The sequence below is a fragment of the Megascapheus bottae genome, chromosome 17 (assembly GCF_031878675.1).
Source record: "Megascapheus bottae isolate mThoBot1 chromosome 17, mThoBot2.hap1, whole genome shotgun sequence".
NCBI lineage: Eukaryota > Metazoa > Chordata > Mammalia > Rodentia > Geomyidae > Megascapheus > Megascapheus bottae.
The window spans coordinates 19,230,641-19,258,149 of NC_143525.1; the positions used below are offsets into that span (position 1 = coordinate 19,230,641).

General features: G+C 52.0%; 1 protein-coding gene across 1 annotated transcript; it reads right to left on the reverse strand.

Moving 5' to 3' along the window:
• Positions 1-2,474: 2,474 nt before the first annotated feature.
• On the reverse strand, positions 2,475-26,426 carry Plcd3 (phospholipase C delta 3). The gene is made up of 15 exons (XM_090350072.1): positions 26,276-26,426; positions 14,103-14,264; positions 13,784-14,012; positions 13,286-13,415; positions 11,691-11,919; positions 10,213-10,414; positions 9,957-10,101; positions 8,736-8,888; positions 6,375-6,509; positions 6,109-6,259; positions 5,291-5,407; positions 3,827-3,993; positions 3,484-3,619; positions 3,254-3,403; positions 2,475-3,126 (listed from the first exon to the last, which is right to left on the reverse strand). Exons 1-15 carry the CDS (start codon positions 26,424-26,426, stop codon positions 3,038-3,040), a joined length of 2,346 nt encoding a protein of 781 aa, XP_090206198.1. The 3' UTR covers positions 2,475-3,037.
• Between the last annotated feature and the right edge of the window lie 1,083 nt (positions 26,427-27,509).

The following is a 27,509-nucleotide window of genomic DNA, read 5'->3' on the forward strand; positions in this document are numbered from 1 at the left end:
AATATTGAGGGGAGGGGGGCCTCAAAGCGGACTTGAACCAAACAAGGCAGGCTTCTCAGACCTCCCAGCCACTGGCTCCTAGCAGCCACTGTGAGAAGGCCTCTCAGAGCCTGGCCCCCCTTCTCTGCCCCACAGTCTTGGCTGCTGTGTTCTGATGACCACCCTGCCCTTTGAATCCATTTTCCTAGTCTGTAGAGAGAGAGCCAGGTAGAGAGGCCTGGGTCCTGAATGAGGCCTATGTAGGACTTGTTTTCCCCACACATGTGTGTTTCCAAAGATGCAAATGTCTGAAGGCTGGCCCATGGCAAGTATTCCAACTCCTGTTTTTCAATGGAAAGTTTCAGGCTTGCCTGCAAATTCCTTTTATCTGCCCTTCCCTGCTTACTTGCTGGCTCTCTGAAGCCCAGGGTAGTGTCTCTATGGTCTTGAATTCTTTCCCTAAAGATGACTAGTGCTTTGTGAGCCTGAGGGCTTAAAGGCCCTCTGCAGTTGGCAGTTCAAGAAAGAAACAGTCAGGTCTGGGGAGAAGTCAGGAATCTTAGAACTAGAGGACACCCAAAGGCCTCAGTTTTGCAGGTAGACCTGCAACAGACCACCTTGGAGGTTGTTTAGGTTTCATTTAAAATAATAATAATTTTAAAAACCTCAAAAACATTGTCAAGCAGGTGCCACACCTCGGGACAGGGAGAGGGAAAACTGCACCTTTTTGTCTTGGCTTTTCTTTTGGCTGTGGGGGGGGGCATCCATTTCCAGGGTGGGGGAGGTATGCCAAAATGCATTGTTGTTCTGCTCAGTACATCTCACTTGTTTCTAATAAAGGAAGCAGCTGAACAAACTGATCTCCTGGTATTCCTCTGGTCAGCAGTGGCAGTGACACAGATGGAGCCTTGGGGCCCTGGCTAGAATAAGGGTGACAAGGCCACCTGGGATCACAGTACTAGACCAGCTTTGAAAGGCTTTCCTTTGTCAAGGCTGGGAGGAGTAACTTGGCCTGGATCAGACCAAGCACTTTAGCAAAGAAGTTGTCCTGACCCACCCTCCATATCTCCTCTCAGGGCAGGTCAGCAGTGGCTCCTGCCACTGTCCAGATGTCCTATCACTTTGGGCCACCAGAGGGCACTGTACTGAGTTTTAACATATATGTTAATATATAATAAATATATTAATTACATATAGATTAATATATATTAAAATATATTTTCCCTAACTCAGTGGATTTGAACTTGGCCTCATGCTTACTGGCCAGGTGCCTTTATTTTTCAAATAGGATCTTGTGGTATGCTCAGGCTAGACTGGACTATGATATTTCTATCCAGGATTATTTTGCAGTCTTGAACCACCCTGCCCAGGTTTTTGGTTGGTTTTTTGTTGTTGTTTTGTGCCGAATCAACAGGCTAGTATTAGGGCTTGAACTGAAGGCCTTATACTCTCCTTTTTAGCTTATGGCTGGTACTCTATCACTTCTTAGTTTAATGAAGATAAAAGAATCTTTAGTGCCAGGTGCTGGTGGCTTTCACCTGTAATCTTAGTTGGTTAAGAGGCTGAGATCTGAGAATCGCAGTTTGAAGCCAGCCTATGGGCAAGGGAGCCTGTGAGACTTGTTCCTATGGGGTTTGGGGCCAAGCTGAACGCCTCTCCCTTACCAGGCTGTCAGGCTCTGCCCTGTCCCAAACTGGTGCTCTTGCCTGGTAGGACCTAAAATGCCATAGTTCTATCTACATTTAGTACTCTTTGTGAGTGCATATGTATATGTGCACACACACGCACCAGTTCTGGGGCTTGAATTCAGGGCCTGGGCATTGTTCCTCTCCTTTTTTGCTCAAAGCTGACGCTTCAGGATTTGAGCCACAGCTCCATTTCTGGCTTTTTTTTTTTTTTTTTTTTTTTTGGCAGTTCATTGGAAATAGTTTCCTGCCCAGGCTGGCTTCAATCCATGATCCTCAGGTCTCAGCATCCTGAGTAGGTAAGTCCTGGTGCCTTCCTTAGCTAGTCTCATAAAAATCCTGTTTGTGACAGATTTGGGCCCAGGATTTTCTCATCCTGTCACCTGGCATCTACCACTTTTTCTGGCACTGTTATAGAGGCAGCCTGGCCGTTTTTCCTGGCCTGTAGTTCCGTAGCTAGTTGGTTGGTAGAAAGGAGCTTGGGCCTGAGCAGACAGGGATCTTGAACGAGTTTAGTCTGGAAAAGTCTCTCAGCACCCTGCCTTTTCCCTCCATTTCCTTAGATCACTTATGTGTGGCAGGACCCTGTAAATTATTGTCTTCAGTCTTTAGACATTGGTGGTAACTGCTTAAGCCAAGTGCAGGAGTCCAGGCTATTTTGAGCCATGGCATCTCCTGTGGTGACTGCCACTGCCCTGGCTGACTTAAGTGAGCCCCTCTGGGGAAGAGACCCAGGGACCTTCATTCCAGCCAGTCCCTCTTAGGGGGTTTCATAGAGTTGTTCCAGACTAGGGCTAGTAAAGTCAACTTCAGCTACTTTATTTATTTTAAACTCTCCTACTGTCCTCTCCAGGGCTTTTCTATGACCACAAGTTACAAATGTATTGCCCAGATTCCCCAGGGCTCCGCCTGTGTTCACTTCTTGTATCCAAAAGGGAAGGAGAAGGGAGGGGAATGAATAGGAGCTCAAATGCAAGAGCCAGATAGGAGACCAGAAAATTTGGGGGATGGAGGGATTAAGGGACAGCTAATGCCCCAGACAGGGCAATGTGGGTGGCTGTACCTCTTTGGGGAAGTAGACTAGGATAGCTCAGCTATCCTAGATGGACGACTCACAGCAGGCCTGGCTTTCAGGGCCATCTGAAGGCCCTTGGGTGGAGTCCGCTGAAGTCCAATGAGCAGCTTGACAGAATGCAGCTCACTGACTGGTCCCTCAGGAAGAGCCAAACAGCCCTCGGCAGCCAGGTGGAACCAGCACCTGGTGAGCAGGGCACACGGGGGAGAGCTGGAGCTCCCATGATCCCTCACTTCAGAGATAGGGCTCCGTGGGTGATGCAGGCTGGCCCCCCACAGAGCCACATGTGATCAGGCCTTCAAGAGTGCTGGATGCAAATATGCACGAAGAGTGTGGCGGGGGACAGTGATGCCCCATCCTTGGACAGCAGGTGGATGTGGCGGTATCCTGTGGGGGGAGGGGCAGCCAGGGATCAGGTTGGCCCTCACCCCAGTGGACATGGAGGCGCAAAGGTAAACAGGGCCTGGGAGGGTGGGACCTCATCTTTGTTCCCTCCCCAACCATTTCTACCAACCTTGTTTCAGGCTGTTCAGTGGCAGTGTAAACTGGCCGACAAAGTCATTGGGGGAGGTGGTATCATAATCTTCTACCACGAACCGGACCAGCACCAGCTCTGGGACCCGCAGCTGGAACTGCAAGGCCTGTCCCCAGTGGGGGTTAAAGCCTAGGATACAAATGTGTCTGTCAGGGTCGCTGACCCCAGGCCTGCCCAGCTTCCCTGTCCTCTGCTATTAGCCCACCCACCATTGTTGAGCACATAGTCAGTCTCCTTTCTAGCACAGTCTGCTGGTACCCCGTAGATCTCCACACGCACAAGGGGATCCACGATGGAGCTGGGCTTCTCCACATTCAGTTTGGGCAGCTGCTGGGCAGTCAGCACCTGTAAGAGGTAGGAAGGGCAGCATCCACATCCCCTCTCCCTTCTCCCCCTCCCCAGAGGCCCCTGACCTTCAGCACTCAGGCAGACCTTCCCACACATGGCCCCTCATGGCAGGCCTGCCCTTGGCCCCCCTCATCCTCTTCTTCAAACTGGCACCACTGCAGAGCTACCATGATCCCAGCCTGAGGCTTAGACCAGGCTGCTGACCTGGACTGTTAGAGTGGTTCTGGGGGGTCCCGGACATTCAGGGTCAAAGGTTGTGTCAGGATGCCGCAGACAGGCAGGTTTCAGAACATAGCCACATTGGCCGTTGATGAGGAAACGTCCTGCATTGAGGTCCATTTCATAGCCTGGTGTCTGGAAGTTCAAAGCCACTGTGGACACAAGCATTACACAGGGGCTTTCAGTGGCTCTCTCCTCACTGCTCAGGTTCAGGGGACAACTATGCCCAAGAGAAGGCTCACTCCTCTCCACAGCAGGCCTTGTGACACACTTTCTAGTTAGTGTTGCCCTGCCCTTAGTAGAGAGAGGGGTTAATGGCAGCCAGGAGACCCAGGCCCCACTGTCACCTGTACCTTGTTCCAACATCCCCCATGGCTGGAGGATGGAGCTAGGGTAGAAATGCTGGAGAAGCCCCATCATCAAAGCTAGACCTAGGTCTGGGTCAGAACCATGGCTGAAGAGCAGAGTTTCCATACCTACCCCCGTGGGGATCATATGCCCGGGCACCTCCACAGTGCCCACTTAGTGGGACTGCCAGTTGGCTGTGTATATGGCAGGCAAGTGGGAGTAGAGGAATTTAATTTATACCTTCATAAAACTGGTGGCTCACACCTGTAATCCTAGCTACTCAAGAGGCTGAGATGTAGGGATCCTGGTTCAGATACAGCCTGGATGGGAAAGTCTATGAGAATCTTATCTTCAGGTAATCACCAAAAAGCCAGAAGTGGAGCTGTGGCTCAAGTAGTAGAGCACCAGCCTTCAGTGAAAAAGGTAAGAGATAGCTTCTAACCCCTGAGTTCAAGCCCCAGTACTAGCCTAAAGAGAAAATACAGCTGTACCTATATACCTATACCCTACCTATATTGCTGACAGCTTTTCTTTTGTGTGTGTGTGCCAGTCCTGGGGCTTGAACTCAGTGCCTGAGCACTGTCCTTGCTCGGGCTAGCACTCTACCACTTGAGCCACCACCCCATTCTGACTTTTTCTATGTATGTGGTATCAAGGAATTGAGCCCAGGGCTTCGTGCATGCTAGGCAAGCAATCTACTCCTAGGCCAAACTCCTTGGCCCCTGCTGATAGCTTTTTATTTTTATTTTTTTGTGCCACTCCTGGGGCTTGAACTCAGGGCATGAGTGCTGTCCCTGAGCTTCTTTTGATCAAGGCTAGCACTCTACCATGTGAGCCACAGCACCACTTCTTGTTTTTTCTGAGTAGTTTGTTATAGATAAGAGTCATAGGGACTTTCCTGAATCATGATCCTCGGATCTCAGCCTTCTGAGTAGCTAGATTACAATAGGCATGAGCCACCAGCATCCAGCTTCTGGCAACTTTTCAAATTCTGTCACCAAAATACATCTATTTACCTTCTAGAAGGCCACGTGACTCCCCACACTTATGAGACTGCTCACAGCTTCCCAGAGACCACCCAACTGAGCAGCTTACACTTACCTAGCTGACAGCCCGAGTTCCACATCTCCTGGGGGCTGTAGTTGGCTGAGTTCATCCGCAACCCCAGTGGGTACACACGTGTCAGTTGGCGAGCATTATGCCTGACAAAGCTGTTCCCTAAGGGGGAATTAGGACCAAGATTGTGACAGGCCGTGAGGGTGTCCCTTGCCCAGGACCCAGGCCTATAGTTTCCTGGAGACAGGAGCTGAACTCCCTCTCCCCAGCTCTTGCTCTCTTCTGATGGAGGAAGCTGCTAAGGGCTCTTCAGAGGGCAGGCATGCCTGTGGCCACATAGCCTGGCACATGGCATCGGGATAACATTCCATGAAACTCATCACTCACTCTGCCCACACCCTTCCAACCACACATGTGTTCTTATAGGTCATGGCTCCCAGCCTTCAGAAAACCTATTTTTGTCTCTGTCTGCTAGTCCCCTCCCCTTCTTTACCTGGCTGCTTCCTCCTTGCCCTGCAGGTGATATGCCTTCTGAGGTATCATCTACCTACTCCAGGAAGGCTTCCCTGATCCTACACCTTCCCTCTGGGCTCTCCCAACCCCTGCCATAGCCGGATCATCCCATCTGGGTTTGGCCTATCTCTGTGTTATGAACACTGTGAAGGACAATGTAAGTCTCTCTTCAGCCTAGGGCTCTCCCCCAAACCAAGCCTGGCACTGGGCCCTCCAGGATTCCCCAAGCAAAAGTTGCTCTCTGGGTCCTCCTGACTTCCTCAAGCTCTCTCTTGTCTGGAGACCGACTTCAGGACCCTAGATTCTCTGGGAGCTGTACCCACCCACTGTGCCCAATATCAGACTCCTACCTGTTTCCCGAATGAATTTCTTGGCCTTGCGCTCACTGAGGGAGCTGACCTGACAGGGCTGTGGTGGGCCAGGGCCAGGGTGCAGGGTCCGGAGGCGGGTGGCACAGCAGTACACAGCCAGGGCAGACAGCTCTGGGGAGATCTGCTTGGCCTAGAAGATCAGACTCAGTGAGGGACCTCTGGCTCAAATCCCCAAGTCGTCCCTCCCTATCCTGACTTTACCCACTCCTAGCAGTAGAACCCAGTCCCCAACCCAGCCCACTCACCCGCCGCCTCTGCTCAGCAGCCTCTTCCTCCTCTTCCTCTTCCTCCTCCTCCTCCCTATCTGATGAAATTCGGCCATCCTCATTCTGAGCAGCTGGCAGCTTCTTCCCCTTCACCAGGACCCGGCCCTTCAGCTGCTGTAGAGGCCAATGTAGACAGATGAAGTCATCCCACCCCTTTCTTCGGGTGGTGGTCATTCATTCCAACACCACTGAGTGAGAAGGGGTAGGGACAGGAAGGAGACAAAGGACTGACACTTCTAACAGGAAGAAGTGGGGAATGACCGCAAGAGGACAGCTCACAGCGAGCCTCCACCCCTCAGACCGCCACACCGCAGCCCTAACCATGAACAGGCAGTCAAGACTGAAGGAAAAGGCGCCCTCTCCAAAACAGGTCTTTCACAGGAGTGAGTGCACAACATGGAATCACATGATTCTGTGTGTGTGTATATGTGTGTATGCAGTGCTAGTATCGGGACTTGAACTCAAGGCTTCAGACTCTCCCTTGGCTTTTTCCCCCACACTGAATCCTGGCACTGTAACCATCTGAGCCATTATTTCATTTCCAAATACTTTTTTTTGCCAGTCCTGGAGCTTGAACTCAGGGCCTGCACATTGTCCTTGGGCTTTCTTCAAGGCTAGAGCTCTACCGCTTGAGTCACAGCACCACTACCAGCACCACTACCAGTGGGGCCAAACTCCCGGCCCCACTTTCAAACACTTTTTCATGTTTAGTTGGAGAGATAAGAGTGTCATGGAGTTTTTGCACAGGTTGGCTTCAAACCTCAGTCCTCAGATTTTAGCCTCCCAAGTAGCTAGCATTACAGGTGTGAACCACTGGCATCTGGTTGTTATTTTCATAGGTTCATATTTCATTTTTTGTTTTTTTTACTTTGTTTTGATCAGTCATGGGGCTTAAACTTGGGGCTTAAACTTGAGCCATTTCTGGTTTTCTAGTGGTTCACTAGAGATAAGAGTCTCAGGGACTTTCTTACCTGGGCTGTCTTCAAACTGCAATCCTCATATCTCAGCCTTCTCAGGAATTGGATTACAGGTGTGAGTCACCAGCGCCCTGCTCATTTATTTTCCTATTGCAAGCCAGATGCTGGTGGCTCATGTTTATAATCCTAACTACTCAGGAAGTTAAAATCTGAGGATCAGAGTTCAAATCCAGCTGAGGCACAGACAGATCCTTGAGATTCTTATCTCCAATTACCCAGCAAAAAGTCAGAATGAGGCATAACTCAAGCAGTGAAGTGCCATCCATGAGTGAAAAAGCCAATCAATAGTACTGACCAATCAATGGTCCTGAGTTCACATCACAATATGCGCACATACATGCACACACACACACACACACACACACACACACACACACACACGCGCGCGCGCATGCACGCACGCACACGCAATCTTATCTTCCACATAAAGGTGAGTCAAACTGGGTGCCAGTGACTCACACCTATAATCCTAACTACTCAGAAGGCTGAAACCTGGAGGATCATGGTTAAAAGACAGGCCAGGGATAAAAAGTCTACACCATAATATCTCCAAGATAACCAGCAAAATGCTGAGCTGGAAATGTGGCTCAAATGGTAGGGCTCAACCTGGGAGCAAGCAAGCAAAGCAAGTATGAGGCCCAAACTCAAACCCTGGTATCAGACAGGAAATTAAAAAAAGGTGAGACAGCATTGCTGTGTGTTTAGTGTTGGGAGGTGAGGGGTCACAGGAAGCTTGGAAAGGTTAAGTATCCAGAGGGATTAAATGCTTTGGGTTTGGAGGAGAGAGGAGGGAAGAAGAAAAGCTGTTTGGTCAGAGAGCTAAAGTGGTTCACAAGACCCAGGAAGAGATGGATTAAACTGAACTAGAACTCTGTGTTTATTCACCGACTCTTGCAGTGCTGGGGATGGAAGCTAAGGTCCCAAACAGGCTAGACAAGTATTCTACCGCTGAGCTACATTCCGACCCTACAGACTGAGCCAGGATTCGAAGCAGGAAGCACTGGCAAGTGGGGATGACTCGAAAGAAAGGTCCAAGTGAAGAACAGTGTCAAGCCCACGCTGTGGAGGTGGAACTGGCTGAGTGCAGGGAACCAGGGGCAAGGACAGGGAGCAGGCTAGGCAGGTCCAGGTCATACAAGGCCTTGAATGCCAGCTAAGTGGGGAGCTGGGTCTAGTTAGGAAGGGAGAGCCAGAAAATGGCAGAAGGACAGAGGGGTGTTGGATGTCAGATGAACAGAGGAACCAGAAGATCAAGATAGAGAGAAATGAGTAGTATTGAGCCAGAGGAGTGGCATGAGCTAGACTGGGTAGTAGACCCCAATCAGACTCTTCCCCCGCCATGCTGGAGGTGGGGGCGCATCACCTCTGGAGACGGCAGCTCGTCGGGGTTCTGGAGGTCCAGTGCTTCTGTCACCAGCATGTCTCCCAGGATCGTCCGCAGATGGTGGGCCATGGCAGCCTGTTGCTCTAACCCGCAGTGGTTCTCAAGGGACAAGATGACAGGGTATGGGGACAGCTGTGGGGGAAAGGGCAGCAACTCAGAGCACTCCCCCAGCCCAGGCCTCCTGTACACCCAGTGTCCATGCCTGAGTCGGGCAAAAGCAGGGATGGGGAGAATCCACTCAAAAGGGACCTGGTTACAGGCTGTGGGCCACCCTGAGGGGCTTGTGTGTGTGTGTGTGTGTGTGTGTGTGTGTGTGTGTGTGTGTGTGTGTTACCAGGGCCAGGTCAGATCTGGATTTCAGGGAGGTAGTGTCTGGGAGGCTAAGGGGAGCTGCAGGAAAGGCTTTCTTCCATAAATGCTCTTCATGTGTTAATGATATTGACTATCTCAGTTATTTTCCAACCCTGCCCCCTTACTTATTCACCATGGGGGCTAAATACCTTAACAAAAGTGGCTATTTTTCTGTGTAGGTACTGGGGCTTGAACTCAGGGCCTGAGCACTGTCCTGTATGCACTGTTCGTGCAGGCTAGGCAAGCACTCTACCACTAGGCCAAACTCCCGGCCCTGGTTGGTTTGTTTGTTTGTTTGTTTTGCCAGTCCTGATTAGGGCCTGAGCGCTGTCCTTGAGTTTTCTCAAGGCTAGCACTCTACCACTTGAGCCACAGCACCACCTCCAGCTTTTTTCTATGAATGTGGTACTGAGAAATAGAACCCAGGTCTTTGTGCATGCTAGGCACAAAGTGGTAGCACTCTACCACTAGGCCAAATTCCTGGCCCCACCAGGCTAGCTTTGAATGTTGATTCTCAGATCTCAGCCTTCTGACAAGGATTACAGACATGCACCACCGATGTTCATCTAGATGCTGCTGCTAGACTTCTAAGCTGGAAGTTATTAAATGGATTTCCCTACCCCTAATGCTTTCTTCTGAAACTTTGGTAATGTTAATACATTGGTTACACACCAGAATGGGAAGAGGGAATATTATCTCACTCTGCTTTATTCTACTCCATTGGCCAGCCATCCCTGAAGCACTGAGTGAATAAATGGTGCTTCTAGCTGGGCTTGCTTTGGAAAGGACTAAGGCAAGTAGAGGCCATGGGAAGACTCCAGGGCTAGGCGCGGTGTCCCAGGGGCTCACCGTGAACGCATGGTCACGCACAGCTTGGATCACGTCTCGGAAAAGGATCTTGGAGGTGAGGGTGTGGCCGTGGTAGATGACGGGCTCCCCTCCCTGTCCCTCCCAGCAGTCGAGCTCTACACAGCGGCATCCCTGGGCAAAAGCCCTACGGAAGCACAGACAGATGCATCACAGCCATGGGCAGGCTGCGCTGGGTAGGCCCAGGAAGCCCAGAGTAGGGGTTGAGCCCCCCATCCCTCCCCTGATCCAGACTCGCCTAACATAGGCCTCAGTGCTGCTGGGTCCCCCAATCTGAGAGTCAGTCAGATAGGTATTGTGAGAGGAGGAGATGAAGTAGTGGCTGAGGGGCTGCCCCATGTCCTGGAACACAGGAGTGTGGGCTGTGTTCAGGGCAGCCCCCTCAGGTGACAGCAGGTACATCATGAAGCCATCCAGGGTCATGAGCTCGTGCTGCTTGGCTACAGGCAAAGACAGGAAAGAGGGTCAGGCCACAGGGTCCACAGGAGTTCTCTCTACAGTTGTAAGTACCCTGTGGTTCCCTTTACTTAGTTAACAACTAGACTCCCTATGGAGGACTATGCGGGGTTTTTGTAGTTGTCATTATTATTGTTGAGTTTTTTGTTTTTACTGGTACTGGGGCTTGAACTCAGGGCCTCACACTCTTTTTTATTGTTTTTGTTGGGCGTGAGGCTTGAACTCTGGGTCTAGGTACTGTCCCTGAGCTCTTCAGCTCAAGGCTACCACCCTACCTCTTGAGCCACAGCACCACTTCTGATTTTCTGGTGATTAATTGGAGATAAGAATCCCATGGACTTTAGACTTTAGTGCCCTGGCTGGCTTTGAACCTCAGTCCTCAGATCTCAGCCTCCTGAGTAGCTAGGATTGCAGGTGTGATGCCCCACGCCCTGCTGGGCCTTACACTCTTTTTTTTTTTTTTTTTGCCAGTTATGGGGCTTGAACTCAAGGCCTGTCCTTGGGCTTTCCTCAAGGCTAGAGCTCTACCACTTCAGCCACAGCACCACTTCCGGCTTTTTTATGTATGTGGTACCAAAGAATGGAACCCTGGTCTTCGTGCATGCTAGGCAAGCACTCTACCAGTAGGCCAAACTCCCAGCCTGTCCTTGGACACTTTTTGCTCAAGGCTAGCGCTCTACCACTTGAGCCACAGCTCCACTTCTGGCTTTTTCTGAGAATGTGGTACTGAGGAATCAAACCTAGGGCTTCATGCATGCTAGGCGAGCACTCTACCACTAGGCTACGCTCCCGACCCCTGGGCCTTATACTCTTGTTTGGCCTTTTCTCTCAAAGCTGGTGCTCTACCACTTAGACCACTTGCTGCTTTTTTCCCCTGATTAACTGTAGGTAAGAGTCTTTTAGATTTGTCTGCCAAGGCTGGATTCAAACTTTGATTTTTAGATTTCAAACTTCTGAGTAGCTAGAATTACAGGTGTGAGCCACGAGTGCCCACCACTTTTTGTTTGTGTTTTTGTGCCAGTACTAGGACTTGAATTCAGGGTACTCTTCCCATTGGAGCCCCACCTCCACTTTCAGTTAAGCTGCTCAATCTTCAGACTCTATGAGCTGAAGCCATTAGAGTGACTTTACAGGTATGGAAGTATACTCTGAAAGCGTGAAGGGACAAGGCCCCCAGCCCACTGACAGCAGAGTCTACCTAACTGGGAAACCAGAGCTTCCCAGACTGCTGTGCAGACCACCCCCTCTCCCCAGACCCACCTGCCTCACTGAGCTCATAGGTCTGGATGAGCTGCTGGGCACGGGCCAGGGTGGCGCTCTCTTCACCCTGGTCCTCCAGGAACTCCAGCAGCTCTGGGGCGCTTAGCACGTGGTCCTCACCAGAGTACCTGCGGAAGATGGCCTCCAACTCTGGGCGTTTCAGCAGCCGTCGCAGGAATTCCTCAATCTCAGCCCCCTCCAGCCTCTCGTTGTTGGAATGGTCACACTCCTGGGGAACAGAAGGCTCAGAGGAGGAGACGCCCTTAGAAACCTGACCCCAATGACACACTCCATGATCCATCCCAGCTGTCAATGGAGCAGTGGCTCATTTCCCAAGTGGAGAACACACGAAAAAGACCCAGATCGCCCAAGCCCATGTGCCTGGTGAACCATGGGGCAAGGATTTCAGTAAGGTCTCTCTGATTCTGTGCCTGCCCCTCTGCACCATGACCTACCCCAGGAATCAAGATGTGGGAGGAAAATGGTGCCCTGGGACAGGTCTGAGCCCCAGTGTCACCACGTCCCTCTGTGTGTACATATCGCCATTCTGACAGGCACACTTGCTCAAGGAGCAATAAATGAATGGTGTTTTGTTTTGGTTGTTTTTTTTTTTTTTTTTGGCCTATTCTGGAGCTTGAACTAAGGGCCTAGGCACTGTCCCTGAGTTTCTTTGGCTTGAGGTTAGCACTCTACCATTTGAGCCACAGTGCTACTTCTGGCTTTTTCTGTGTATGTAGTACTGAGGAATTGAACCCAGGGCTTCATGCATGCCAGGCAAGCACTCTACCACTAAGCCACATTCCGAGCCCATGAATGAGGAATTCATGGAACAGTCATATACATCAGCCTGGGTACTGGTGCCAGGGGCTCGTCTGTCTTTCAGGGTCACAGGCTAGTGATAGCACCCACCCAGATGTCTGCCATGTAACCCCACACATCCACAGATGCAGAGCCCATCTTTTTGTGTCCCAGACCTCCTGTGCAAATACCTGTGAAGGACTGCATGTCCTCACAGAAGAGGTGTACCTGTGTCTACAGCTCCTGTGTGCAAGTCACCCATGGACCTACCAGCTGTGGCCTGTGGACTGGGGACATGGAAACATCTCTGCTGTGGGAACCAATGTGAGGATGAAGAAAAGTTCTGGTCCCTCAATCCCAGGGGAGGGGAAAGGAAAACCAGATACAGATGTTGCCTGGCTGTTGGGAGAAACAGGCAGCTCCTAGAAAAAAGCTGGAGGCTAAGATCTGAGGATCAGAGTTTGAATTCATCCCAATCAGGAAATTCCTTAAGACTCCTATCTCCAATTCAGAAGCAAAAATCCAGAAGTGGAACTGTGGTTCAAGTAGTAGAACATTAGCCTTGAACCAAAAGAAGCTCAGAGACAATGCCCAGGCCCTGAGTTCAAGCCCTGGTATTCTGTGTGTGTGTGTGTCTCTGTCTCGTCTCTCTCTCTTCTCTCTCTCTCTCTCTCTCTCTCTCTCTCTCTCTCTCTCTCTCTCTCACACGCACACACACACGCGTACACACACACAGCAGGAGGGGGAAGAGGAAGCTGGGGACAGTGAAGCAGTGGCTGGCCAGGGACCGGGCTCACCTTGAAGAGGCTGTAGGCGTACATGTCATTCATGTCCACATTGAGCATCCGCAGCAGGCTCTTGATCTCCTTGAAGCTCATCTTACTATCCTGGTTCGAGTCTGCCCGTTGCAGATAGGAGTGGATCCAGGTATGGATGCTCAGGAAACAAAACAATAGCTTGAGCCCCTCCCCCCTTGAGTAACTGACAGGTAAGTCACCACCGCCTGGAGTCTTGGTTAGGGGCTGCACTGTCTCATTGGTCTGTGTCCTCCCTGAGCACAGTAGCAACATCTTGTCCTTGAGCTGGTGCTCCCCAAGCTAGAAAGCCCCCATCTCCACCTCCAAACCCGATGAGGAGCGACCGGGCCTTCACTCGTGAAAGGATCCCATCAGGTCATCCTCAGCCCCGAGGCCCAGGGGTTTAATCTCGGGCTGTTGCTAAGGCCTGGGCCATGACTGGCAGGTCCTGGGGCTCTCCAGGTTCGGGCCCATCCTCCCTCCCTTCCGGAAGGATATTGGTCCAGCCGCTCAGGCTGGCTCATGGTGTGGATGCGTTCGCGCAGCTTGGCCAGGCCGCGCACCCAGCACTGCGCCTCCTCGGCCGTGGGCGCCACTAGGTCCAGGTTCTTGCAGCGCCCCTTGAAGGCGATGGTGAGGCAGCGCGCAGGCGCGAAGGCGCCCCCGAAGCGCCGCAGGCCCTCGGACTGGTGGCCTTCACGGACGGCCTCGATGTGCTGCACCAAGACTGCGGGCAGGGCCGGGTCAGATGGCGCCCGCGAGGCCCAGGGTCGTCCCTGCCACCCGGCCTGGTGCCACCCAGCCCGGTGCCACTCACAGATGTGCTTCGAGTGCGCGCGCGGGATGCGCCGCTGGAACCACACGCTCAGGCCATCCTCCTGCAGCCGGTACAGACGCTCCTGCTGCCATGTGTGCGAGCGGATCTTGCGGAGCCGGGAGCCCCGCAGCATGGCCAGGACGTCCGCATCCTCTGTCAGGCCTGCGGGGGGGGGGGGGGGGGACGGCGGGCAGACCTGGGGTGTCAAGCCTGGCCTTGCCAGAAACTTCCTCCACCCAGCTGAGACGCACTGCCCCCCCCCCCCACTCTCCAAGCCTCTCCAAAATCTTCAAGTCCTGAGTAAGGTGTCAGGGGCTCACACGAATCCTAGCAACTCAAGAGGCTGGAATCTGTGGACTGTGGTTCAAAGGTATCCTGGGCAGGGAAGTGGCAGAGACTTTTATCTTGAATTAACCACCAGAGAAATGGAAGTGGGTCTATGGCTTAAAATGATAGAACAATACATTAAGTGAAAGAGCTCAGGGACAGTGTCCAGGCCCTCAGTTCAGTTCAAGCCCTACCATAGAGAGAAAGAAAAAAAACTAGGACTTGCACTCAAGTCTTGGGCACTGTCTATTAACTTTTTCACTCAAGGCTGGCATACTACCACTTGAAATACCGCTCAACTTCTGGCATTTTGGTGGCTAATTGGAGCTAAGAATGGAAGGGACCCCTTTCTTGACTTCCCCCAAAATCCACCCCCTATAGGCATTTCCCACCTTCATGACAAAGGAGGACTTAGGCAGGGGCTGTAAAATCCCTAATAACAGCTCAGATTACAAGAGCAGTTAAACCAGGTGGAGTTACCAGAACTCCTCTCCACCCCACCCCCTTGGCCTGCCAGGAAACTCCCTCCCTCTCCTTTGTCATCAGAGCAGTGCGCCAAAAGCCCACCGAGATGATAGGTCCGTTCAAACAGCAAAGGTGTCAGTGGTTGCCCCAGCCGTCACTGGAGTATGTTGAGATTCCATTGGCCACCTGTGTATGGCCAAGCCCAACCACAAGGCTGGCGGCCTATAAAAGTAGCCTGTAAGAGGGCTGGGAGTTTGGTCTAGTGGTAGAGTGCTTGCCTAGCATCCATGAAAACCCAGGTTCGATTCCTCGGTACCCCACATACATAGCAAAAAGCCTGAAGTGGTGCTGAGGTTCAAGTGGTAGAGCTCTAGCCTTGAGAAAGTCCAAGGACAGAGCTCAGGCCCTGAGCTCAAGCCCAGGACTGGCAAAAAAAAAAAGTAGCCTGTAAGATTAGGCAGGGTCGCTCTCTCACTCACATCTTAAGAGACCGCCCTGATGCTAGGTGTGGAATAAAACTCTGTTTAACTTCCGCTTTTGTGGCAGACTCATTCCTTTGATCATGGACCCTAATATTGGGGGACTGGACCCTAACAAGAATGTCACTGGACTTCCCTGCTTTAGCTGGCTTAGAACCAGGATCATCAGATTTCAGATTCCTGAGTAGGTAGGATTACAAGTATGAGTGAGCCACTGCTGCCCTGCCAACCTTTCCCTTGATGTGGAACTTGGAGCCACCAGGAAAGAAGTCTCACTATCTAACCTAAATCTGTCTTGCTGTAACCCAAGCTCCTTGCTTCTAGTCTCTCAAAAACAGATGACAGGAGAGGCCACTGTGCTGCCAGCATCAAGGACAAGGACAACAGGCACAGCCCCACCTGCACAGCAGGACTGCCACCACACAAAACAGCCCTACTGCAGCTTCCCTCTTCCTCTTCCTGTCCCTGGACAAAGAAGAATTAAGACTCTAAAGAATTGAGCCCAGCTCTGTCACTTCCCAGTTATGTGGTCCTGGTGACACTAATGAGACTTCTCTAAGCCATGTACTTTCCTTTCATAGCAGAGACCACTGCAGTAAAAATCCACAATTCAGTAACAATCCAAAAGTAAAGGCTTCTCCAGCGTGACCTACACTGCCTTGCAGAAGTTTTGTGGGGTTTGGCTCCAAGCTCTGGTTAAAGCCTAATCGGAACACCTCACAAAGGTCTACACCAAAGTCCCCTGAGCTGAAATATTAGGAATGGTGGGAAGCAGGCATACTGCACCAGAGAGCCCACGCCCTTCCCAAGAGAGGCCAGCCAGGAGTGAATGAGGGCCCAGAGTTTCCACAGGACAGGAATCCAGACCTGGATGGGAAGCCTCTACATTTTTTAATGTTGGCAACTAAGTCAAATTACAAAAACAAAAATCAAAACCAATGGTGCCAAATGAAACTCTACAATGTGCCTCTCTTTCTTCCTTTTTTTTTTTTTTTTTTGGTCCCTAAGCTCTTCAGCTCAAGGTTAGTGCTCTACCACTTCAAGTCACAGTTTTCTAGTGGTTAATTCGAGATAAGAGTCTCATAGAGGTCAGGAGTTTGGCCTAGTGGTAGCGTGCTTGCCTAGCATGCACAAAGACCGGGGTTCAATTCCTTGGTACCACATACATGGAAAAAGTCAGAAGTGGTACTATGGCTTAAGTGGTAGAGCTCTAGCCTTGAGAAAGCCCAAGGACAGTGCTCAGGCCCTGAGTTCAAGCCCCAGGACTGGCAAAAAAAAAAAAAAAAAAAAGTGAGCTGCCAGTACCCAGCAACTTTTTCTTAAAAAAAAAAAAAAAACAGGCATCAGCAGCCCATGTTTATATTCCTAGCTATTTGGGAGGATGAGATCTGAGGATCATAGTTCAAAGTTAGTCCAGGCAGAAGAAGTCTGTGAGACTCTGTCTCCAGAATAGCCAGCAAAAAGCAGGGCTGAAGGCATGCCCAAGAATGCAAGCCAACCAGTCAAACAAGTGAACAGCCCTGAGTTCAAACCCAGTATGGCAACAAAGACAAAAAAAAGTCAGGCATGATGGTACCTATTTGTAGCACTCAGAGACCTGAGGCAGGAGGATCTGCATTTAAAGTCAGTCTGGACTACATAGAGAGACCCTTCTCAAGCAACCTATATGTGTGTGTGTGTGTGTGTGTGTGTGTGTGTGTGTGTGTGTGTGTGTGTGTGTGTGTTGGGGCTTGAACTCAGAGCCTAAATGCTGTCCCTTAGGAATTTTGCTCAAGGCTGGCACTTTACCACCTGAGCTACAGCTCCATTTCTGGCTCTTTACTGGTTTACTGCAGATAAGAGTCTCTCAAGACTTTCTTGCCATGGAACTACAACCCTCAAATCTTCGCCTCCTGGGAAACTAGGATTACAAGTATAATCCTAGTGCGTTCCTCTCTCAGACTTCAGTACGCCTGAGGGCAGAGTGAGGCCTTATCTTACACTAAGCTAGGATCAGCTTGGCTTCAATATTTTATGGGAGGACAGGCGGGCAGACAGACAGACAGACAGACCAAGGCTAAGTGAATATGCCCTGGCTGGCCCTGCCTCATCTTTTCTGGGTAAGGTCTTCTGGAGTCAGGGTTTCTTTTAGGATCAGAGATGTTCAGCCAGCAGGTATGGGTTAGAGTTTGTACTTTTGCGGGTGACCATGAGGGAGAATCAGGGTCTCAGGAGTAAGCAAAATCTGCCTTCTTTAGGTGGCTATGGTTTCCTGTGGGCCCTGACATCCCCCAAGGGGCTCCCAGAGGCTAGGCTGTGGCTCTCTGTTTGACAGTGCTTCTGGCCAGCAAAGGGAGGGAAAGCCCTCTTTCCAGACAAAAAGCCAGGCCAAGGGACTTGCCTGACATCCCCAGTCCCCTGTCACTCTCCAGCCACAGCCAATGTCTGAATTCTCCTATGATCAACAACATGGCAGTATGGCAGCAGGACAGTGGGGGAGGCTGTAGTGTTACCATAGCAGGCTTCAGCACTTCACCCCGCTCTCTAGCTGAGGTCACTCCCCCACCCTACACCAGTCCTGTGGGGGTGTGGAGAGGGCTGGCCAATGACTAAGGCAGGAAATGGAGGTGAGTCACAGTGGGCCTGCTTTGTCCAGAGCTTCTGCAAACAATCATGACCCAAGCAGTCCTGAGGGCTTCCTCACTGAAGGGGTCCCTGCTCCCGGCTCCTGCCATTCTCCCATCAATGCTGGAGTCTATTGGGGAAGGGATGACATTTTGGGATGCCCACCCAAGTGGCACTGACCTTTGAATGAATGCAGAACCAGGCTGGGCCAGGGACTAGAGCCTGGGAAAGTGCTTCTAAACCATCACCGGAGCCAGGCTCATGCCAGTACTACTGGCTCATGCCTTATACTGCTACTACTGGCTACTCAGGAAGCTGAGAACTAATCAAGGTTTGAAGCTAGCCTGGGTAGGAAAGTCTATTGAGACTCTTATCTCCAGTTAACCAGCAAGAAGCTGGAATGGAGCTGTGGCTCAAGGGGTAGAGTACTAGCCTTGAGCAAAAAGGCTAAGAGAGAGTACCTAAGCCCCAGTTCTCAAGCACACACATACATACAAAAATCTATAAGGAAACAAACAAACCATGCCTGGAGAGGGGGCGGGATCAGACAGGAAAGGCAGGGAGAGCCAAGAGAGATGAGAGGCCCGGTGAGAAGGATCCTTAGATCCACAGCAGGGATTCTGGATGCACACTCACTGCTAAGGCCTCTACCCCATTCCTACAAGTTCTGAACAGGTGCACAGGCCTCCCACATCTGTTTCTCTATCTCAGCCAGGGCCAGGGCCAGTCCCTACTGTGTGGGTGGTGGAATAACCATGAAATGACAGCCAGAAACAAAGAGGGTGGAGAGCCAGAAGGTAGGAAGAATCTTAGCCTCCAACACAGGTGAATAGTTAAGGAAAATGTGACACCTAGATCTTTCAAAAGAAATGAAATCTGACACATGTCACCACATGTGAACCCTGAAAACCTGATGCTAAGTGAAAGAATTCAGATCCAAGGCATTGTCTGAGAGTACTAATTTGAGGCTCTTTTGTAGACAGAAAGTAGATTTGAGGTTACCAGGAGCTGGCAGAGGGAGGAGAGGGAGGAATTACAGAGTTGCTTTTGAGTTTTTCTTTTCCTTTTTTTTTTTTTTTTTTTGGTGGTACTGGGGTTTGCTGAACTCAGGGCTTGATGCTCATTTGGCTTGATTAGTTAACTGATCTCTTGAGCCACACCTCCAGCCTTGCTTTCTGATGGTTATTTTGGAGATGGAGGCCAGCAAAATTTTGCTCACACTGGCCTCAAACTGCAATCCTCCAGATCTCAGCCTCCTGAGTAGCTAGGATTTCAGGCATGAGCTACTGGTGCCTGGCTCAGTGGTTACACAAGTTCTGTTTGGGACTTGGACAAAGCTTTGGAAATCGGTAATGGTAATGGGTACACAGGTCTGTGAATACAACCAGTACTAATGTATTATTAGCCATTTAGAAATAGGTTTGGTCTCTCTTTTTCCTCCTCAGTACTAGAGATTGAACCCAGGGCCTTATCCATCCCAGGCAAGCATGCTACCACTGAGCCATATCTCCAGCCTTAGAATAGTCAATTTATTTTTTTTTTGCCAGTCCTGGGGCTTGAACTCAGGGCCTGGGTTTCTCAAAGCTACCACTTGAGCCACAGTACCACCTCCGGCTTTTTCTGTGTATGTGGTACCAAGGAATCAAACCCAAGGCTTCATGCATGCTAAGCAAGCACTCTACCTCTAGACCACACTCCTGTCCCAAATAATCAGTTTTATTTATACTTCATCATGATTTTTTGGGGGGGGTAGGGTGGGTGAGATGGTCCTGTGGCTTGAACTCAGGGCCTGGGCACTGTTCCTGAGCTTATTTTGCTTAAGGCTAGCACTTTATACCACTTGAGCCACAACGCAACTTCCAGCTTTTTATGAGTGGTTTATGGGAGATTATGTAAAACTTTATAATGTGCCTGGCATAGTAGCTCACGCCTGTAATCCTAACCACCCAGAAGGCTGAGATCTGAGGATCAAGGTTCAAGGCCAGCCCGGGCACAAAAAGACCTGAGATTCTTATCTTCAATTCACCTGTAGAAAATGGGAAGTGGGGCTTGGCTCAAGGGTAGGGTGGTAGCCTTGAGCTGAAGAGCTCAGGGACAGCACCCAGGAGAGTTCAGCCCCATGACCCACCAAAAAAAAAAAAAAAAAAAAAAGAAAGAAAAAAAAAACCACCACCACCAACAAAAAACCATTATAATGTTTCAGAAAAAACAATATACTCTTTTTGGGGGAGTCAATTTTGGAGCTTGAATTCAGGGCCTGGGTACTGTCCCTAAGATCATTCGCTCAAAGCCAGCACCCTACACTTTGAGCCACAGCGTTACTTCTGGTGGTTAATTGGAGATAAGAGTTTTTCCTGCTTGGGCTGGCTTTGAACCATAATCCACACATCTCAGCGTCTTGAGTAGCTATGACTACAGGCATGAGCCACCAGTACCCAGCTCACTACATACTTGAAGTGGAAAAATTATATGTGAGTATATACTATACGTGAATTATTATCTCAATCAATGAACATAAGAGGTACGGAGCTGGCTCGGTCATCAGGTAGGTAAATGCTGCGCTGGAATATGAGGAGTCCAAGAGCAAAGGATAAAGGGTAAGGCATGTAGCACTAAGTCCCAGGCCTGGCCTGTCATGGGTACTGAGAAAGTGACAGAAGAGCAGAGGCAGGGCAGCATTCCAGTGCTTCTGCCTCCTAAGGCCTGTGGTTTTCAGCTCTGTCCTCCCTGCCAGGCCCGAGGTACCCCTGCCCTATTCAACACAGTCATCTGGGGCTCAGACACTTCTGCTGAGCCTCTGCTTATCTTGGGCCTAGTGTTTCTGAATATCCACACCAGGGCAGTTTGGAGGTGTTCAATCTGGTCCTGTGCATGCGTGTCCGTGGCCCCACACAGGAGCCTACCCCACACTGGAGTTGGCAGGGGTCCCTGAGTCCCTGATGATAAATGTGTCATTGAAGCTGGACTGGGGCAAGCTGTGCATGCTGTAAGACACGACCAGTGGGGAGCAGAGACCAGCAGGCTATGGGGAGGGATGCATGCTATCAGGCTTGAGGGTATTACTAGCAGATGGTGTTTAGAGAGCAGGATGTGTAAGGAGAGGTGGAACTCCAGCCAGGGTATGTGCAGGGCAGGGTGGGGTGTGGGGTGGGTGGGGTGTGGGGAAGGGTGGAGTGTGGGGGGATATGGCCCACAACCTACAAAAGAAAACAGGCATCGGGTGGAAGCAGCCTGCTCAGGAAGGGCACACAGGCCTGTGCAGGAATGTGAGACATGCAACTTACCGCTCCTGCCAAGCAGGGGGCAGGGAAAGAGCCAGCTTTTCCTGGTGGCTGGCAGAAAACCCCCAGCACCTTCCCACCCACATCCCTTAGCCCACAGCAGCCTCAGTGGGACGGCACTAAGCATGGTTCCCTCATCCCAGCGGCCTGCCTCACCAAGGCTGGTGGTGGGGGGAATTCCCGGGAGAGTCAGGAAGGACAGGCAGGGCGGCCCCAGGAGGTTTGTGAACCAGGAAGGCGAGGGTGCAATACCTTCCCTGTTTGGCTAGGATAGGCACAAAGTCTAGCCAAGGACAGAGACAGGTGGGGAGGAGAGGCAAGAGGGGAGCAGAGGGTGTGGCAGGGCTGGCCTCAGCTATGCCCTGAGCGCCCCTGCCCAGCACTCCCCATGGCTCAGGCCAGGCCCCTGCTAGGGCTAATGTCACTCTGCAGAGCCCCCTCCTGCCATCCCGGCCCCTGTAGCCCTGCTCACCCTTCAGGAGATGTCCCTTGCCAGCCATCAGGAGAGCCCTGGTTGTCCAGGGGGCATTTTGTGGTGTATGCAGAGAGGAGAAGGGCGGAGGCAGGATTTTGACTACTCAGCCCTCTGCCTACTGGGGGGGGATTAGGGGTCTGGGCGGGGCATCAGGGCACAAGCACACATGCAGAGCTGGAGAGATGGGATGGCTGGATGAAACCCAGTTACATGTGAATTTCAGATACACAGCAAGCACTTTTGGGGAATGTCCCATTGGGCCAGGGGTGTGTTTCAGTGGCAGAGCACTTGTCTAGCTCTTTTGTAGCTCCACAAAAATGGGCAGGGGGACATCAGTGGCTCACATCTGTGACCCTAGAAACCCAGAAAGCTGCGATCTGAGGATTGAAGGTTCAAAACAAAGCCAGGCAAGGAAGTCTGTGAGACTCTTATCTCCAATCGACCATCGAAAAGCCAGAAGTGGAGGTGTGGCTCAAGTGGTAGAGCACTAGTCTTGAGCAAAAAAGCTCAGGGACAGCATCTAGATTGAGTGCAAGCCTCAGAACCAGCATACACACACACACACACACACACACACACACAGAGCAAGACACAGAGAGACAGAAAGACAGAGAGAAATATGGCTCAAATGATCTGTTTTTCATCTGAGAGTCTGACGTAGCTGGCATCTATTTTAGACAAGATGCTGGCAGTGCCACCATGGTGTGGCAGCAAAGAGCAGCAGGCCCTCCCTACACAGAGTTCTTTCCTTATTTTTATTTGGAGCCTAGACTCTGGCTCACATTGCCAAGGCTCAGATCTCTGTTTCTTCTGTCTTTGAGCCCTGGGCAAGTTATCCAGCATCTCTGATCTCAGTTTCCTCATCTATAAAATGATGCTCATTGTAATATGCCTACCTCACGTGGTTAGGAACATTCCAGGACATAACACACAAAGAGTACTTAGCACAGTACTATACAAGTGTTAAAAGAACTCATTAAATCTTGCGATAAAGAGTACCATTAAGCTGGGTGTGGTGGTGAATGCCTGTAATCTCAGCAGTTGGGAAGCTGAAGCAGGATGTCAGCCTGGGCAAGATTTAGTCTAAAAAAAAAAAAAAAAAATCAGGGCCGGGAGTTTGGCCTAGTGGTAGAGTGCTTGCCTAGCATGCACGAAGACCAGGGTTCGATTCCTTGGTACCACATACATAGCAAAAAACCGGAAGTGGTGCCACATACATAGCAAAAAACCGGAAGTGGTGCTGAGGTTCAAGTGGTAGAGTGCTAGCCTTGAGAAAGTCCAAGGACAGTGCTCAGGCCCTGAGCCCAAGCCCAGGACTGGCAAAAAAAAAAAAAAAAGAAAAGAAAAAAATCAAGAATAGGGCTGGGAAGGCTTGGTGGTAGAGTGCTTGCCCAGCATGCATGAAGCCCTGTGTTTGATATGGTGCCATGGTTCAAATAGTAGACCTCCACCCTTGAGCATAGAGAAGTTCAGGAATAGAGTCCAGGCCCTGACTGGGAAAAAAAAATCAAGGAAAGCTAGGCACTGTTGGCTCATACTTGTAATCATAGCTATTCAGGAGGCTGAGATCTGAGGATTGAAGTTCAAAGCTATCCCAGGCAGAAATCTATGAGGTTCTTGTCTCCAGTTAATCAAAAGGCCATATGTGGTTCAAGCACCACGTTGGGGTTTTTTTTGCCAGTCGTGGAGATTGAAATCTGAGGCTGGGCAATGTCTTTGGATACTTTTTGCTCAAGGCTAGCGCTCTGCCACTTGAGCCACAGCACCACTTCAGCCCAAGCCTTGGTGTGGGCTTCACCCCTCCATGTCCAGTTTCTCCAGTCACTGGGGACACATATTCTCTGTGCAGTGCCTGAGGTCTAAGCAGGATCTAGGGACGGCAGGGCTCCTGATATACTCTGATAGTTCTTGCCAGGCCAGTGGTCTGGCCCAGGACTACTGCACGGTCAGCTGTCATTTATTGGGGTCTCCCCAATATCTCTCCTTGGCCTGCTTCCCCTATTGTGGCACTAAAAAGCCTCGCTCTTCCCTAGAGTCCTTGTGATTCACTCCTTGCCCCAGTTCCTTGGCCTGATCTGAAATAAGGTTTGTTTTCTCTTTGCCCAAGGGGTGTGGTGCTGGCTGAGGTGGGGCTTGGAGGTGAAGAGCCTCTGGGGAGGAGCAGAGGCTCTGCAGGGAACTCACACTACCTGGCTGGAAGTCCTAGGAGCCCTGGGTTTTGTCTCCACCCTGATCCTGGGCTCCACATAGCTTGGGAGAGGGGCACTGTCCACAGATTCAGGCCTCTCTCAGTGGTCACTCAGCAGCCACTCAGCAGGACGGGCCTGTGACAGATGACATTCCAATACTCACATAGTTCCTGATAGTGTCACCCTGACAAGGTGTCCCGTGTTCCTGGGCAGCCTGGTTCAGCAAATGGGTGCTGAGTTGGGCTCTGCAGTAATTACATGCCTCGAAGTCTCAGCCTACTATGTGGCATGCCTGAGGGCAAGACTGGAATCATTCCTGTCTGTGGCCTCTGAGGATGGGGCTCAGCAAGTGGGCATAGAAGGCAGACAGCTGGTGTGAGAGCCTCAGCTCAGTCTTCAGCAGCGTCCTTCATCCAGGAGGGGCTGAATCCCAGAACTACTGCTCTACAGAGCCCCAGCCTGCTCATCACTTGTTACCTTGACATGGCTTGTCCCCTCTTCCCGAACCATGCTGCTTCTTAGCCCAGAGAAAGACACACACCCTGTCCCTGGCATCACAGAGCCAGCCCAGTTTACCTCCTAGAGGCTTCTGGAAACTACCTCCCTTATGCAAGCCCAAATGTGAGCCCCAACTCTCTTGTTCTAAATCCTCCTGTGGATCCCCATAACTCACAGCCACATTATTGTTGCCACAGATCTTTCTGGGGGTCCAATTGCACTCCAAATAAAGTCTATAATTTCATGGGGGAGGAGAGCTGATGATCTACTCCCCACCTGCCAATTTTGTCCACTCTAGGATCCCTCCAGTTCTGGGGTGCAACAGGGCCCCCAGTATTTCACTTGCCCTCCTTGGATCAGTGATTTGACACTCTTTCTCCCTTCCGCCCCCCACCCCACTTTCTTTCTCTCACAGACAGACACACACACACTTTGCTATTGAGGTCTTTAAAGGCAGAGCACACTACAGGCACTCACACAAGGCAGCTACAGGCTTACTTGAATGAAGGTCAAACCAGACATCTCATCTTAGGTTTCTGTAAACAGCACAGTGCTCCAAACAATCAGTGTGAAGCAAACTCAGGGGAATACGTGACAGGAAGGGGCAGTGGGGAGGAGAAGGCGAAGCTGGCAGTGGGAATCCTGCATTCTGACTCATGCCTGTAATCCTAAAATACCCAAGAGGCTGAAGTCTGGGGATCATGGTTGAAAAACCAAGCTTTACTCCTTTTTTATTTTTTTGTCAGTTGTGTGGCTTGGTCAAGGCCTACGCATTGTCTGTCCCTGAACCTTTTTGTACTCAAAGGCTGCTGCACTACTGCTTAAGCCACAGGGCCACTTCGAGTTTTTGAGTTGTTAATTGGAGATGGAAGTCTCACTGGGACTCTTCTGTCTGGGTTGCCTTCGAACCCTGATCCTCAGATCTGAGCCTCCTGAGTAGGATTGCAAGAGTGAGCCACCAGCGCCCAGCCCATCAGACACTTAAATCCTATTAACCACCAAAAAGTTGGAAATGGAGCTATGGCTCAAGTGGTAGAGCACTTGGTTTGAGCAGAAAAGCTTAGGGGCAGAGCCAGGCACTGAGTTCAACAGGTAGATCACTTCAGTCCTACAGCTCTTAGCCTCTTGCTCCTCTTTGCCCAGGCTTGGGAGTGCCAGTGGAGTACAGGCTGGGCACCCTGGGCTCACTGTTGGTCACAGATTTCTAGAGCTGGTTTCATCATCTGTCAGATGGGGATTCGGTCACTCACCTCTCAGAGGTGAGAGGATTACATGCCCTCCCTTGTTGTGTACAGACCCCACACCAAGCTGCTTTCTGGTTCATTTCCAATATCCAGTACCTTTTCTAATACATCCCGGAATATTCCTTTGGGACCTGGACTTTCTGACAGAGTTCTCTCCAGTTAGGCCGGGCTGCCGGGGAACCCCAAGGCTGGAGGGCTAGCCCGAGAGGCCACCCTCTTCCACAGAGGCCAGCCACAAACGGCTCGTCCCTCCCGTGGGCCGCCAGGCACCCAGCTGCCCTGGGGTACCCACAGACTCTCCTAGACGCTGCTGGGGAGGCGGGTGAGGGACACCCCAAGACCTTTCCGCTTCACCCCATGGGGGCCCCCTGCCCTAATCCCCGCTCCAGCACGCTGCATGGGCGCCTCCTGGCGGGGAGCAGAGGGCACGGGCACCTCACTCAGGTGACCCTAGGTGCCACTTCCATCTGGAGAAGTGCTGGCATTCCTGTCCCCCCCCCAGCCCCCAGGCAGCCCGGGAAGCCCATGGTTGCCGGAACCCCGTGCTCCTCCCGGGCTGGGCCCCTGGGGCCAGCAGGCGCCCACCCGCCACCGCCCCGCGCGTCACTGACCCATCTTCTTCAGGGCCCGCGGTCCGGGCCTCCTGGTGCCGCCGTCCGGGGACGCGGGCGAGGGCTGGCGCGCGGGGGGCGCGGCGAGCAGGGCCCGCACCGGGGGCTCCGCGGGCGGGCTGCGGCGCCTCCGCCAGCGGCCGCACAGCATGGCTCGGCGGGGGCCGGGGCCGGGCCCGGGGTCTGCACGCGGGGACGGGACGGCGAGGGCTCCGCTCGCGCCCGGCCCCGGCTGGGTGCGCGGTCAGGAACCGAGAAACTTAGCGGCGCCGGGAGAGTCGCGAGGAGGAGTCGTCGGGAGGAGGGAGAGAGGGCGGGCCAGGGTGGAAGGAGGGGCGGAGCGAGGGCGGCGCGAGGGCGAGGCGGGGGACCCCCCAGGCCTGGAGCTGTGAGTACCCCCACCCCGAGTCTTCGCGTTCGCCCCTGGTCGTCGGCGCGCCCTCTAGTTTTCCGATCGATCTTCCGATGTCCGCCCCTTCGCTGGTCAGAGACCCCCCACGGGGAGGGGGGGCGACTCACAAGACACAGACACCCTCACTCTGGGACCCCTCCCCCCATGAGGACGCAACCCCACTCCACCCTCCTCTGCTCGGTACCCTCGAGAGCTAGGCAAGGGGCCAAGTCTGTGCGGCTTGTCTTGGACTAAAGGTCTTGGGGCCGGGAGAACCCCAGAAACCCACAAGCGGGGAAGTGGGGGGAGGCTTTGGCGGTGACGTCACTGGATTGACCTCTCCGGGCCAGGCCACTTCCCGCCCCTTAGTGGTGGAAGTCTCTTCTCGGACCGTTCTGGAGAATGAGGTGGCACTAAATGTAGAGTCCTGGAAACCGATCTGGGGGGTTCTAAGCTCGGAGCGGTTGGTACCCCCGTTTCATGGTCCTGGGACCGCCACCAGGCGCTGTGTAAGGCTCCCATGACGTCAGCCTGCGGACAGACGCCCTCGTGCTGGTGGCGGTGTCAGAGGTGCCCTTGGGAGCGCGCAGGGCCGGTGTCCAGGTGGCTGCGGGGGTCCGGGCGGAGAGCCTGGCGCACACCGGCACTCGGCGGCTACCAACCGCAGAGCGATTTCTCCGGGTCTAGGATGCCCTGATCTACCCGAGCCTCAGCTCTCCCCCATCCACAGACTCTGAGGCCCCACTCCCTCCGAGCTCCTGCAATTTTCTTCCTGAATTAATATCCAGCCTTCTCTGTGATTTTGGTTCTTCAATCCCATCCTCCAAGAATAACCTTTCCTCT